The sequence below is a fragment of the Bidens hawaiensis genome, unplaced genomic scaffold (genome assembly GCF_021521415.1).
Source record: "Bidens hawaiensis isolate Kalapana, Puna unplaced genomic scaffold, B.hawaiensis_p1.1 tig00016205_1, whole genome shotgun sequence".
Classification (NCBI taxonomy): domain Eukaryota; kingdom Viridiplantae; phylum Streptophyta; class Magnoliopsida; order Asterales; family Asteraceae; genus Bidens; species Bidens hawaiensis.
In genome coordinates, this window is record NW_027492478.1 from 143,542 (window position 1) to 160,066 (window position 16,525).

At 35.3% G+C, this 16,525-nt stretch overlaps 1 protein-coding gene and 2 pseudogenes across 2 annotated transcripts; all 3 read right to left on the minus strand.

The window, feature by feature from the left end:
* Positions 1 to 53: 53 nt before the first annotated feature.
* Positions 54 to 1,454, minus strand: LOC143550955 (uncharacterized). Its single transcript, XM_077041501.1, has 2 exons — positions 1,002 to 1,454; positions 54 to 629 (listed from the first exon to the last, which is right to left on the minus strand). The coding sequence occupies exons 1-2, from the start codon at positions 1,452 to 1,454 to the stop codon at positions 54 to 56; spliced, it is 1,029 nt and encodes a 342-aa protein (XP_076897616.1).
* Positions 1,455 to 3,397: 1,943 nt separating this feature from the next.
* Positions 3,398 to 5,193, minus strand: LOC143550975 (putative glucan endo-1,3-beta-glucosidase At4g16260; annotated as a pseudogene). The gene is made up of 3 exons (XR_013138424.1): positions 4,901 to 5,193; positions 4,134 to 4,673; positions 3,398 to 3,924 (listed from the first exon to the last, which is right to left on the minus strand). The product of XR_013138424.1 is annotated as a putative glucan endo-1,3-beta-glucosidase At4g16260 (transcript).
* Positions 5,194 to 5,895: 702 nt separating this feature from the next.
* On the minus strand, positions 5,896 to 15,971 carry LOC143550956 (glucan endo-1,3-beta-glucosidase, basic isoform pseudogene; annotated as a pseudogene).
* Between the last annotated feature and the right edge of the window lie 554 nt (positions 15,972 to 16,525).

Below are 16,525 nucleotides of genomic sequence, written 5' to 3' on the forward strand. Positions count from 1 at the left end.
TTCTTAGCCATCGATTTCATTAACTCGAAATTGATGTGACCAATTCTTGCGTGTCAACGCCATGCATCATCTTCAATCTTCGATTGCAAACACACAGGAGCTCCAATTTTCATTCGTATTTTGTAGAGTCGGTTTTCGAATCTCTTGACCTTCATGAGTAACCTCCCGTTCTCATTGTACATGGTTAGAAGATCGTGTTTCATCCGAATGTCACATCCGGACTCCGTTGCTTGACTGAGACTTATTATATTATTTTTTAACTCCGGAATATCATAAATCTCGGTTAGCAAGTCTTGGTCACCCGATTTTCCTTGGAAAAGAATTAAGCCTTTTCCCTTGATTTGAACAAATGACCCATCTCCGAACTTGACCCTCCCGGTTATGTTCTCGTTTAACTCTAAAAAATACGACCGGTTTCCCGTCATATGATTACTTGCCCCATTATCCAAATACCATACATCATCTTCGACCCGCTCGGTCTCGTATTTATTTGGTATTAGGTTTTGTTCATTTAAGAACACCACTTGATGCATATACGCCGCATCATCAAAAATTTTACGGGCTTCAGTTTTGTTTGCTTCTTGACCCTTTTGAACTCGGTCCGGGCAACCGGATGCAAAGTGACCAAACTGGTCACATCGGTAACATAAAATCTTTGACCGATCTTTCTTCACCCTTACTTTTCCCCGACTTGATGACCCTTGTTCGGTACTAGGGTTTCGGTATTGGCCATTGAAACGACCTCGACCGCGACCTCGACCTCCTCGTCCTCGTCCCCCATTAGATTCAAAACTTCTATGATTTGATGAATCATATTTACCGAATAAAAGTTTACCTTGGTCACCCCCTTGAATTTCTTCTTCTCGGATTCGCTCCTCATAGGCTCGGAGTCGGCCTACAACATCTTCAAATCCCGTTTTATTAAGATCCAACATTTGCTCAAGCGAAGTAACCATTTGAATATACTTCGATCTTGGGAGACTTTTGAGAAACTTCTTTACCAACCTTGCTTCATCTATAACTTCGCCGAGAGCCGCTGATTTCGAGGCAATGCTCGATAACTTGCCCGCAAAGTTATCTATGGAATCTGACTCGTTTATTTTAATATTGTCAAATTCCATTGACAAGGTTTGGAGACATGCTTCTCTAACCCGTTTGGCACCTAAGTGTCGGGTTTTAATCGAATCCCACATGGCTTTAGCAGTTTCTTGATCTCCAATTTGCATGATCAAGGATTCGGGTATGGATTGAAACAACAAGGCCATAGCCATGTTATTTTTGTCTTCATCGGGGATACCCGAGTTGATGATGTCCCAAACTTTGTGAACTCTTAGGACTACTTTCATCCTCATAGCCCACACGGTATAGTTCGTTGTAGTTAACATTGGACATTGAACGGAAGATGGCCCGTTCTCTTTCCCCTTTGGCGGCGGCGGTGGAGTCGTGTCACCCATGGCTACTCAAACCCAACTTGTTTGAATAAAGTAACAACTGAACGAACTATGCTATCGACAATGACAACTTCTTTGGGAGATCAAACCAACTTGTTCGATCAACCACGATAACAACTTCTTCAGGAAATCAAACCAACTTGTTCGATCAAGACACCTTCTTTGTTGACCGTTAATTATCGCGTTCTTGAACCTGACTCTGATACCAATTCAAGAATGATAAACGATAATTAACGCACAACTTATAAATAACCGACTTATATTATAACCAGAAAATATAACTCAAAAAGCTGATTACAATAACTTTGGTAGTGATGGTGGTGATTGTTGTGTTTGTTGTTGTTGTTGTTGTATTTAACACTAACTTTGTACATCTATTTATATTAGTAACCCAACTTGGTCACCAAGCATAATATGTGATCACCACTCAACTTGGCCACCAAGGTGAACTTGGGCAACAAGGTCAACTTGGCCAACAAGGTGAACTTGGCCACCAAGCATATGGAATGTTTCATAATACTCCTTAGACTTTAACCGACTTGTTAAAACCTCTTAGGCCCGGTTCACCGACTTGTGACCCGGAATAGAAATTAATCCAACAGTTAAATCCCTATATGCTATTAAATAATATATTTTTGTTGTGTTTCTATAGATATATAAACCTAACCGTGTACCAATGAGATGGTGATTCATTGATGAAGACAAAACTTTTAAACACCTGGGTTTGAGAGAGAGAAATCATGTATTCAACTCTTCAAGTGCCACATACGACAATGATTAAAAGAAATTCATCGTTTAAAAAGGAAACTTAACCATGTAAAAATAAAATACCATCTTATAAAGAACTATATATTTCGTTGTATTAAGCATAGTTTCACCATATGTGAATAATGAATAATGAATTAATGATGATATGACACACGCCACAAAAGTTGTGTACTCATTTTATGATCTATAAATGTTACTTACACATTACAATTACATACTATAAATCAAGGGAAAATCTAGATGGCACGTCCCTCCTCTCGAATTTTATGTTCTTTATAATTATTTGATTTGATATGATTCGATTCTTTTTTACTTTTCGATTTGTTTTAACTGTTTTTAAACTATGCTCGTTAATTATTTTTATAATTCAAATACTTTATAGTTTACTTACTCTTGTAAATTATTTTTAGTTTTGTATAATGTTCCTATTGCAATGAACGACGAGTAACACCCAATTTTCATAATTATTTAAATGGTATAAGTTATTAATACACGACCAGGATTTTCCGTTGCAAAAGAACGTTATCAAAGCCCGCTATATTTTTGAAACAACGAGCTAGGGTATTACAGGTTTTCATGGTCATTTTTCGTCCCGAAACATTACATATTATAATTCATGAATCAATATCTATAGTCTATAGTATGTAATGTCATATATGCATAGAAAAGTGATATAAACATGGATTGTTTGTAATTAAATCCTTAAATTTAGTTAATTTAATTTGTTTGATTTGTATCCTTGATCACAACTATAGTTTAAGCGAGCGACCAATCTTTTATCAAGGAGTAAGGACAGGAATTTGGTTGAGAGTTGAGAATATCATGCTGATAGCGTGATAAAAACCAGAGAGAAAAGAAAGAAAAAAAATTCATTATACACAGATAAATTTTATGTACCGGTAGAGTGGAATTGTGGAGAAACCCTAAAGCTCATAACATTGGACTCAGTTATAAAATCAGTTGCATTTATACATAACAATTAGTTTTTTTAGTATTATCAAATTTTTTTCTTTCAAAATTGCATGTTTGCATAACATGGGCTTAATACACCACTAATCTTTGGGCTTAATTAAAATTTTGCAGTCCAACCATTTTGATCATTATTAGTTTTTTTTTTTTGTCATTTTAGTTTACAAACATTAGCAAAGGATACGAGTACAACACGTTAACATTTACAAACATATGTATGATTGAACCAAGATCACAAGAAAATACATTAAGCAACAATTTTTTTGAATTTGCCCTCCGACACATTATGTCCATTAAGACCAAGATAAATCGACTCAAACCCCTTTTGGATTGAGGTGAAATAGAGATTATACTTTGCTTGTTGATTCGGATAAAATATTCCAAAGTTTTTCTCGTATTGAGGTTCCTTATTGTTCTCATCGAACATGGCAAACAAGTATGTCTCTATGGATCTTCCGGGCCTCTTAGGTGTGCCCCATCGTGCATGTGCAACCATATTTGTATAGTATGTGCGTGCATTGTCAAATGTTGCTGCAAATGTACCGTCTGATGGCCATCCGGTTTCTGATACTACAACTTCCACCCAAGGCCCTCGGCTTTCTCTAATGCCGAGTACACCACATCTACTATTGCATCAAAAAGGTTTTGGTATCCATTTGATCCATCTTGAATTACAATTCCGGGAGAAGTGAATGTCGCATAGGCTAACGATATGTCCGTCGGATTATCAACATAACTAAGGAACAAAAGTAAAAGGGACTTAAAATGTAAATTAATCATTCAAAGGTTCATTAATTGTAATATATTATCAAGGTGTTTTAGAATTTTGATTTTATTAACTTTGTGCACTACTTGTTATATTTAAATGGATCATGTGATTTAAGTAAATCAATAATATGATGTAGACATGATTCATGAATATGATAATCATAATGAAAAATATACCTGAAATATGGATAGACATTGACCAACAATGGTGAATTGGTGGAAACTAAGAACGCGATGATCGGGTCAATGTAAGACCTAACATCATCTCTGAATGCACCTACTGACGGAGGAAAATTGGCCCGATCAAAGTCGTGTCAATGGAAGTTGAAACTTTGATTTGATTCCTGAGTCCGTAAACCTCAATGACTTCTTGAATGTTGAGCATCGCGGGATACACCAATGGAGCTAACGTGGTATCAGACGGCTTAACCTCATTTCCAACTGATATGTAACGAAACGTGACATCTGGATAGCTCATAATGTTTTTCCATACCCAGTCAAAAGAGTTGTCACGACTTGCAGCAACGTATTGAAGATCTGAATTCGGGACCCCTATCAATACCTCAATGTCGGATCCACTCAATGCTTGCAGAGCGGCTTGGTTTGGATCATAGAGTCGCATACGCTTGATGTTGTTTGTATTATATAAACTTATGACTTCTGGCGCGGATGGAAGATTGTTGCCAAGCATTCCATAACATACTCCAACTTGTGATTCTACATAGATTATGGTCTTTATTCATACAAGTCATTTAATGTTTTTGTTTAGATAGCCGCGTTTATAAAATGTTATGCTTTATCAAACACGACTAGAAGGTAGAAAATGGACCAACATTTATGAAAAAAACATCTGTCTTCAACTACTCTGACAGTGACAATTGTTTTTTTTAAACTAGTTTAACGATTTGAACGTTTGAGAGATGGAGAGAGATAGAGAGATGAACCTGTTGTATCGAGGAATGCGACAAGGAGACCCAAAATAAAAACTAGAGTAGCCATAGAGGACATATTTGATTATGTATGTAACATATACACCCCTTTATATAATAGGCAAGAAAACCATAAAAGAATATAAATATTAAGGTGGATTATGATTTGTGAGCAACTGACCAAGTGGAAGTTAATAAATAACAGTTGAGGAAAACGACCTAGTACTAAAACTAATAAATAATAACTGAATGATATAAATTTTACTTTACGTTTACAATACTAATACTAACATCAGCATATTCTCTTTTTCTTTATCTAAAAGGGGGTTGCGGCGCAGATGTTGTCGGCTTACCTGCCACTTCACTGTAAATCGTTTGGGTGTTTCTATGATATTAAGCAAAAAAAAATAAAAAAAAAATTAAACATACGTAAGTGTGACACTTTTTTTGCCTATTGGGTTTTGGATATTGGTAAATTGGTTATCACATCAACCAAACTTAAAAAAGAAATTTAAAATGCAACTTGTTGGCAAATATTAAAGACATAATTACAATTATTTTTGTTGATAATGGACTAAGTTCTTTAAAAAGTGAACTTACACTTGCTGTTCTTTTTAACGTATAAAAATATGTGAGGGCAGATAGGTAATACTGATGTTAGCTCTAGAGGAAGTGGCTCGACGCAGACGATAATGCAAAATGCGTGGGAATGTATCGCAAGTGAAAACATCATGTTTAATCGTCAACCTCAACGATGTTAATTGGCCTTTCTTATTCTAGTAAAGTTAGTTATGTATAGTTATCGCGTATCTAGAGCATGATATAGAAAACAATACTTAATTTCCTAGTTCAAGCTTCTTTGTTAAAAAGAATAGTAGAATATTACATAAACAAGAAACATGATAATTATATAATCAGTTTAGTTAGTTCCATAAGTACAAACTCCAAAAGGATGGACCAGCTTTATTACAAGCACTGTCTTATATATGTGCATCTAGTTAATGAGATTTTTAGGACAGTGTCAACACCGATGCGAACCTTCCAATCAAACCAGCCCCCTTCAATACGTTCTTGTAGTCGTCGTCACTTGCCGATGATGGCACCTACAATTTAATATAATTTCAACATGATCAGAAATAATGAAGTCACATATCAACCATAAAGTGTATATGTGCCAAAAATATAAGCTTTATTAGTATCTTTGCCCAATTGTTTTCGGGTCGGATTTTGGCTAGATTTTCAAACACAAAAACCCGAACATCCAAACCTCATTAACCCAAATAAACCGAATGTTATGAATATATATTTACCTCGGTAATATTATAATTGAGGCGTCTCTCGATTTTCTCCATCATCATGTTCAGGGCCGGCTCTGAAAAGACGAAAAAAAATTTGGGCCAAAGGCGAACTTGTTTTTGGGCCTTAAGTAAAAGAAACATTTTGTTGGGTTTAAAAAATTTAAATTATAAATGGGCTTATTTGATTATGATTTAAGTTGTGTAAAAAACTTTTGTATAAAAATAAGCTTAAAATTGTCTCAAATAAGACTAGAACTCACAACCTTTTGGTTAGATGTCATACTCCTTTACTAATTAGACCAAGCTAGTGGTTATGTAATTGTGTTGAAACATTGATTATACACATGTTTTTGATAAAAATACATATATTTTTTTTTTGAAAAAAAAATTCGGGCCTAGTGGGGTGTCGGGCCTGTGGCCGTCGACTACCCCGCCATGCCTCAAAGACGGCCCTGCGTCAAAAGAGTGACGGTTGAAGACCAGACATCGGAAAATAATATTTGCAATGGTGAATTAGATGTAATAGACGAATCATGAAAAGAAAGTTTATGGCTCTTGTCGATGCAACAAGAATTACATTAATTATAGAAACATGAAATAGATTGAATAAAAGAAGATAATTATGAATGCCTTCTAGACGGTGATGCCACAAGGATGATTTATTGATCTTAGAATGGAAAACAACGGATGGTGACACGGCGTCGGAGTTCATAAATCACGTGACTCCGCGCCCGCCGCCGCCCGGCCCGCGTTAGAGGGGAAGAAAAATGGAGAGAGAAAGAGCAGATGGCTTTACCCCGGAGTAAAGGTAGGCTGGAGTGGAGGTCTTTAATAACAAAATTATAAGAGAAAAATTGTATTAATACTCTGTTATCAATGCTTAAACGGGAAATGGATATAATGTACGTTGCGGGAATAGATGGAACACATATTTAGTTATGTAAGATAAAATAAGTGTTCTCGAAATGAAGTGTTAATGAGCCAATGTGAGTAATAATAGAGCACTCATAATAAGAAGACACAAAAACATGTCTAGTCTAGTCAGGTGACACATCATAAAAACATATTTTTTTAAAAACACCCAAAACTAACTCAATAATAAATCTTAAAAACATTGTCAAGTCATCACCACCTTTTACATTTTTTGATTTTATTCAACACACAAGTAATGTTTAAAAAACCGATATCTTACTCATAACAGACTTGGTTAAAAAAATGGTACAACCTTGTTGAATAGTTTAACATGTAATTCCAAATAAATACAAGTCAACTTAAAAAAAATAACCAAAAAGTAATTAACAAGTATAACACATGAACAATTATTTAAGTCAAATAGGAAGTGTGTACTTTTATTAATCTATTACAAAATATGTAAAGGAACCAACCTTTGATTTGCATGATACAAAATTGTTGATTATCGAATCATCTTTTACCGTGTTTACTCGTTTTAATTTTATCGTTAGGTTAAAAGTCATTTTCAAAAATACGGGCCTAAAAAATATAAAAAATCTCTTACCTTATGGCCGCGTTTAGGACGAAAACGTTGGGAGCACACCCCACCCCCCTCGACGTTTTTGGTCGGCGTTTTCGAACAACGTTATGTACATAACGTTCAAGTGGCACACATTTTGAAATGCTTCTTGTCTTTTTTCTTTTTCTTAAGCCCAAAATTAGATGAAAATGGGTTCAAATTGAACCAAATCGATAAGCATAACGAGTTTTTACCTCCATTTGAACCATAATCGGACCAAAACTGAACCGCAATTTGGCTAGATTTCTTCCTAGCCATGGTGCACCTATGGCGTGTTTGAAATGAAGAGAAGACAAAGATGGTGAAGAAGTGAAGAAGGATAGGGGGGTGGTGGGGTGATTAATATTTGTTTGAGCATTTTGCTATTTAACCCCTTCTCTAACCTTAATAATTTAAATTTGGTCCCTAAACTTAAAAGGAAGGAATTGACAACTTATTATTATTATTGTAAATATTTTTTAATTTAATGTATTTTTTTTTATTTTAATGTAGTTTTTATTTTTAAATTTAATGTATTTTTTTATTTTAATGTAGTTTTAAATTAAAAAAAAGTGTAAAAGTGACTGAGCGTCACGTGGCGCATAATGCCCAGGGGTGGAGAGTTATGACTACACCATTTTTTTACAAAAAATCATAACTTTGACCGGGCGTCACATGATGCATAATGTGTAGGGGTGGATCATTATGACTACACATAATCTTAAGAATCGTAATCCAAAGATCACCGTTCGAACCTGCCACATTAAGAACTAGCAATATTGGAAATGCTTACAAAAGTAAACCTATTTCAAAGATACTCAATTTTGTCATTACTTGTTACTTGATAGTTTTTACTAGAGGTGGCAATGTGAGTGAGTTGGGTTGTGTAAGGCCCCGAACCCGGTAGCCTTACTTTAGCGTCGGATTTACTCATAAACACAGTTCTTACAAATCAGAGTTCATTAAAACTTTCGCGGAAACGTTTACTTGAAGCATTCGTTACAAAACATTCAATCTCTTCTTTGATATTATAAAACAAATCATTATATTTAAAACATCTTTTCTTCCATCTTAAGATGCCAGTCGTTCAATCCATGCCATGTGCCATCCTCATGCTAGTCCTTTGGTCTGATCACCTGCGTGCATACTAAAAGTCAGCTACGCTGAGTGAGTTCTAGTTAATCGGACGCCATACAATACATACACACACATACATATCCGAAGATACATATCCATACTTAACTAGTTACCCTTCTGTTCTACATACATGCTTACTACCATACATACATATCTACAATCACTAACCTCAGTCTACCGAGAGTACGTTCATAGTCCGCCGTCTATACCTGTACTCAAGGTCGTGAACACGTAAAAGGTCCGCAGTCTTTACCTATGTTCACCATTCATGGTACGTGCAAGGTCCGCGGTCCTTCCCTATACCATCCCACTTCCACAACACGTACAAGGTCCACAGTCCTTCCCTATGTTGCAACCTAATTCATAGCACGTACGAGGTCCGCAGTCCTCCCCTATGCTACCACAGCACGTATAAGGTCCACAGTCCTTCCCTATGCTGATGCCTATCTATAATACGTATAAGGTCCGCAGTCCTTAACTACGTTGTCGTCTATTATCTGTAACACGTATAAGGCCCACCGTCCCTATCTACGTTTACATCTATCATCTACATTACGTATAAGGCCCGCAATCCTTAACTATGCCATCACCAGCCGAGTCTATGCCCGACAGAAGCTAGAGGGATTTGCCATCCTAACTTACTATGTCGAACGTAGAACTCACATACCATTCGTGTACCTGTATACACATACTTCACATATACAATAATTACATTATAGCATAAGAACACCCTAGGCGTTCTTTACATCCTTCATTTAACAACCATACCCCTTGTCGTTACGTGCAATATCTGAAGATCGTTCACGCCCCGACAAGTATTCATTTGTAATATTCATACATCTTCGATATATAATATTCATACCTTTATTTTTAACCTGACAGTACGCGCAATATCCGAAGATCGTTCGCGTACCGACAAGCAATCATTCATATCCATCACATATATCACATATGGCATACACTTATCACTTAGGATAAATGTATTAACAACACATCGAGTATGCACACAGCCCCGAAAACATAACAAGGAATGGGGCTAGAAACTCACCTGAACTCTGCTTCTTCCTCCGATAGTTGTAAATCCCTTCTTTAACTGAGCTCGGCTGACTGTATAAGTTACACGTATCAATACTCGCCTGATTTAATCTGGTGGCCTAGTATTAGATTACTTTTACTTATCGTTTTAATTTATTTTCTAATCGAACTTGACTTTAGGCGAAGTTAAACCTTAGGCGAACTTAGCTTTAGGCGAAGTTAAACCTTAGGCGAACTTAGCTTTAGGCGAAGTTGTCATCAGGCGAACTTAGCTTTTAGGCGAAGTTGTCATCAGGCGAACTTAGCTTTTAGGCGAAGTTGTCATCAGGCGAACTTAGCTTTGCAGGCGAAGTTCATCAGGCGAACTTAGCTTGCAGGCGAAGTTGTCGGCTGCAGCTACTGTTCGTCCTTAATCATCTTCGTTTCTTAACCAAATAACTCGATTTAGGTACCCACATAATCGTCTGACCAGCGCCTACAAACCCCAACCATCAAATCGACCTAACATCGATGTTTAAAGGGAGCGATTTAGGCATATAGGTTACGAGTTCTTTTTATCAATCGATTAACCCATCAAATCATAACCATTTTCAGTAAGATTAGCTTTGTTGGATTCGTTTTTACCATACAAACTCAGATATATCATTTCTCAAATCAAACTGAACCTATACGAACGATTTCTAACTATAAACGTACCTTGAACGAGTCGAACTACGAACACGGTTAAGCCTTGATGTTGTTTTGGTCCGTCACGACGTTCCAGCACCAACAAGCTCGGGTTTTCGCCTTCGGATCTTGGTTCGGGTTATAAGATGGTGTTGTGTGTGTTTTGGTGGTGTATGGAATATGTGAGAATGAGGATTAAAGGGTGATTAATGGTATTTATATTTAGGGATCATGGGCTTAAGCCCATGGACTCTCCTTCCTTCTTTCATAACCCAAGTCCATAACCCATATCCATTACCCAACACTAGCCCGACCCATACCAACTCCTACTCTATTTATTTATTTCCCGATAACCCGAGTAAACTTTCCCTCTATTAGTAAGTAATACAATTAGTATTATTTTGGAAATTTCGGGATGTTACATGGATTTGGGTGATAGGTCAGGATGGGTATGGGTCAGGATAGATTTTTGAAATAGAGGATTAGTATGGATATGGGTCAAGTAAAAGTTGACATACAAAGGGTTTTAAAAACTCCTCAAAAAATATTCAAAAAAACTATTAAAAAAATAATAACTCAAAATATAAATAAAAAACGTCAAATGTAAAATAACTAAAATGTTTCCCCCATCATCCTCATTCATTAAAAAAAACCGTTTTAACTGGTTCAGGTTCGAATTTTTCGGGGTTTTTTTTCCGGTTCGGTTTTGTTTTTCATTTCATTTCGGTCGGTTTCGGTATCTGCTCGGTTTCAATGATTTCGGTTTCGATTTCTCGGTTTTTTCCTTTTCAGTTTTGTTTTGTTTTAGTCAGTTTTTTCGGTATCATTTTGCTTTTTTTGTTTCGTTTCGATTCATTTGTTTTATTTTGGTCGGCTACGTTTCAGTTTTTTTGTTTCGTATTGGTAAGCTTTTTGATTGCATTTCGTTTTTTTTGTTTCGTTTTGGTTAGTTTCTCGGTTTCATATCGGTTTTTGTATCGTTTTGGTCGTTTTTTTATTTCGGTTCAGTTTCGTTCAGTTTTTTTGTTTCGTTTGGTCGGTTCGGTGTTTTTGATTCATTTTGGTCCGATTTTTAAATTGCATTTAGTTTTTTTATGTTTCCTTTTGGTCAGTTTTTCAGTTTCAATTCGGTATTTTTGTTTCGTTTCGGTCGTTTTTCTATTTCGGTTCAGTTTTTTTGTTTCGCTTTGGTCGGTTCAGTGTTTTTGTTTTGTTCAGCTTTTCAGTTGCATTTCGCTTTTTTTTTTGTTTCGTTTTGGTCAACTTTTCGGTTTCGTATCGGTTTTTTTGTTTCGTTTTTGTCGTTTTTCTATTTCGATTCAGCTTTGTTTCGTTTTGGTCAACTTTTCGGTTTCATATCGGTTTTTTTGTTTCGTTTTGGTCGTTTTTCTATTTCGATTCAGTTTTGTTTCGGTTTGGTCGATTCGGTGTTTTTGTTTAGTTTTGGTTAGTTTTTCGGTTGCATTTCGCTTTTTTTTTGTTTTGTTTTGGTCAGTTTTTCGGTTTCATTCCCGTTTTTTTTTGTTTCGTTTTGGTCGTTTTTCTATTTCGGTTCAGTTTCGTTTTAGTCGGTTCGGAGTTTTTGTTTCGTTTTGATCGTTTTTTGGGTTTCGGATGAGTTTTTATTCGCACGTGATAGTTTGGGTATTTTGAATTAGATAAATTTTGGATAACTTGGATATTTTGTTTTGACCCATTTAACCTATAAATGAAACTCACTTGTATAGTTTCAACCCATCCTGACCCACTTGAAGAATTTTTATGATCCATCCTGACCCATGTTAGTTTTAAAATTTATCCATTGGGTTGGGTTTGCCATCCTTAGTCTTTACATAGCAAAGAAAAAAAAAGGAAATAACCACTAATCCCACTACGAAACAAAATTAAATGAAGCTAACTGCAAGTAATGGTTCCAACTTTCAACGGGTGAAATCATGGGCTTGAACTTGAGTGACCCAATTATAAATGGGCTTGCATGCATGGGTAACGAGTGAGATGGTACGTACATGTTGTTGCTATCAATTTTGCTCCCCTAAGTTGGTATAGATCGGTGTTTGAAGAAATGGTACTTGGTTACCCCCATATGAAAACGTGGAACCAGACGTGAAAAAACACAAAAAGATATTATAATTCACTCGTTTCTAATACTTGAAACAAAGATAGGAGGGTGAAAATGTGAAATAGTATTTGAAACAAGGGCCAATTTCATATACACCCTTACAAATATTGAAAATATCATATATATATATATAGGTGAGTTATAATAAAAAGAAATAGTTTTCTAGGAAGTGTAAGAATCAATCAAGCCATTGGATTTATGATCTAATGATTGAGATTGGTAGTTTTTAAACTATCAAATAGTTTTCTAGGATTAATGATTTATGCTACATAGTTTCTTAACTCTAAATTTTGTGTTATTCCTACTCTTCTTATAAAACTATGTATTTTTATTTTAACCATTTTATATATATATAGGGTAGGGTTAACGTAAAAAACAATAATTTTGTGAGAAGCATAAGAAGAGATCTAGACCCTTGGATCTAAGATCTGGTGGTTGAGATTAGTAGTTTCTAAAAACCGTATAGTTTCCTATTTACATGGTATAGTTTCCTATTTAGGTGGTTTTGTTTTATTTTAAAGCATTTTCACACTTCTCACAAAACAATTGTTTTTATTTGAACCCTCTTCTATATATATATAAGCAAAACTAAAAATATCATATGTGTCCTTACAAAGTTTTTCATATATCATTGATACCCAATTCATTAAAAACAATTTAAAAAATCATCATATTACCTTGTTCGAGCAGACGCGATAAAAAGTTTACAATGTGGACCATTCGATGCGAGAAACCTTCGAAGGGTATGCAATTTTGAAGTTACGAGAGACAATTTAGTTGTCGTAAAAAATGAGAAACGTCGATTAAATAATAACATAGGTATAAACACATTATACAATGGAAATAGGCAGAATGGTATATTAGTTAAGTATGAACATCTATGAAATTTAAAATTTTAGAAAAATAACGGTAAAATTGTCATTAGTTAAAGTGTTATTAATGAATGATGGTATATATGATACTTTAACTATTTTATAAGAACATATATGATATTTTAATTATTTTATATAGGTATATATGATATTTTAAGTTTTGCTTGGGTATATATGATATTTCTAGTGTTTGTAAGGTTATATATGAAATTAACCCTTGAAACAAAGTTACGTGATGAAGAGGTGAATGAAACGCTATCTCCCGGCGTATCCGACGACATGTCAAGCCTATGATGCAACAGTTTGTTAGTGATAATTTTGGCGAAGACGATAAATACGAAGAATAACTAATGAAAAAATATATTAATGTATAGTTTGTAAAGTCGTGTTATTTTTAGTTAATGTATGAGAAGTTGGTCTAGTGGTAAGAGGCCTGCCCTCACAATGTGGAGATGCGGGTTCGATTCCTACTTAGGCCAACTTGAAGGACATCTGGGTCAAAAGGACGAATCATGGTTTTAATCCCGGGTTCAAACCCGACAAGGGGAAGGTTTACGATTCCATCTGATTCCCGCACATCAGGGGGTAGGATCTCACGGCGGTCGATGAGTCGACCTTGAACATAACCCACGGTAGGTTTACAACTGAGATTCCGTGTAGTTCATAAAAAATGTATTTATTTATTTTTTTGTCCGATGTTGTTTGCTATTTGTGTATTATTATTATTATTATTATTATTATTATTATTATTATATAAAAAGTTTTTATGGATCTGTCTTAAAACGCCAACATAGCACACGAAACAAACAGCCGTGGACCAAAAGTGTCAATAACATAAACATAGTTTGTTATATATAATCGGTTAATAACGGCTATATGGTAATAAATTAGGAAATGTTTTTCTATATAAATAGGTTTACATACTGATCGTCTCCTAAGCATCTACATATTGTTAATCTTGCACTTCAAGCAACATTCATCATCATCGATCGAGTTTCACTTCACTTTTAGGTATTTTACTTTTCGAAAAACAACGTACGTACAAAATGTTAGTTATTATTATTATTATTGCCGCATTATTATTTGAATTTTGGTGTGGACATTAATCCGTTTCTTGATTTTGTGTAGGATCATCATGGCTAGCTTGAGGCGTCTCTCGTCTGAAGCTATAAGAAGGCAAGGAGGACGTATGGCTAGAAGGTACTATACATTTAAAACTAGTAGAATTTGTATCTTATATGAGTGAAAGCCTCTAATTTGCAGCGTATCACGCGTTTGTTTTACTTGATGTCTAATCGAGTGAATGCCTCTAATTTGCAGTGCATCAAGTTATTTGCCCTCATTTTCATTATTGGTAGTCCAAGGGTTTAGTGAAGAAGTCCTGAAGGATTGTCATGCGTATCTATGCAACGTCATATCTGAAATTCAAAAGTTCGTCGATGAGAAAGAAATATTGTTATTGATTTTAATGTAATCAAATTAATTGTAACATGAATATAAATAAGTCGGGTGCATGGTGCACACTTATTTGATCTCATTATAATTTATAATCATATTGGTACCCGGGGACGAAGCCCTCAAGTCATGGAGGTTCCAAAGGGGCAACACCCCCTTGGTGGGGGTCGGGGGCAGCGCCCCTAGCAGGGTCCAAGGAGCGGAGCCCTGGCTGGGGTAGAATCTTAGTCATACGATTTCTACCAAAGAAATTTAATATCAAAATCTTGCTTTATTAAAATCGCGATAGAAATTTAATGTATATAAATTTTATATCAAGATTGGAGCGTGTTTTATATGAATTTGCTTTTTAAATGCAAGATAACTACCAAACTACCAAATGTAGTTATCTAACCCTAACCCAAAAACAGTTTTCTTGATATACGATTTCTGTTCTGGTTCATTATTCTTACCAAAAATTATACTCGAATTTTGCTCTTAAAATTCTAAGTTTTATCCAATCAATTCATTTGTGAACCACAAATAATTTTGATCTGAATGTGTGATCACGACTCTTAGAAATACAAGATACTCATTTTCAGAAATTACCCTAACAAATATTCAGGACTAGAAAGACGTAGATTATTTGTAAATCATCCCTAAATGCACTTACCGATGGGGGAAAGTTAGCTCCAACTAAAATCGTGTCAATCGAAGTTGAAAATTTGATTTGATTTTTAAGGCCATAAACCTCGATGACTTCTTGGATGTTAAGCAACGCATGATACACCAATGGAGCCAACATGACATTAGACGACTTAACCTCATTTCCAGCTGACATGTAACAACGCTTGACATTTGGATAGCTCATAATGTTTTTCCATACCCAACCAAAAGAATTGTTATGACTTGCAGCAACGTATTGAAGATCTGAATTCGGGACCCCTGTCAGCACCTCAATGTTGGATCCGCTCAATGCTTGCAAAGCGGCTTGGTTTGGATTATAGAGTTGCATACGCTTTATGTTATTTGTAGTATATACACTTATGACTTCGGGCGCAGATGGAAGATTGTTGCCAAGCATTCCATAACATACTCCAACTTGTGATTCTAGATAGATTATTGTCTTTATTATGTTTTTGTTATATACCATTGTTTATAAAATGTTATGTTTTACTAAACACGACCAAAAGGTAGAAAATGAACCAAATTTTATGAAAAAACATTTCGTTTCAACTACTCTAACAGTGACAATTCGTTCTTCTTTTAAAACCGGTTTAACGATTTGAACGTCTGAGAGAGGGAGAGAGATAGAGAGATGAACCTGTTGTGTCGAGGAATGTGACAAGAAGACCCAAAATAACAACTAGAGTAGCCATGGAAGATTGGAAGACATATTTGGTTGTGTATGTAAGTATGTAACACACACCACTTTATATAATAGGCAAGAAAACCATAAGAGAATAAAAATATTGAGGCAGAGAACCATAAGAGAATAGGCAATAAGAAGGTATTTAATCTGCCTCGATAACAATGGTATATAACAAGTTCATATAATATAATTATTTA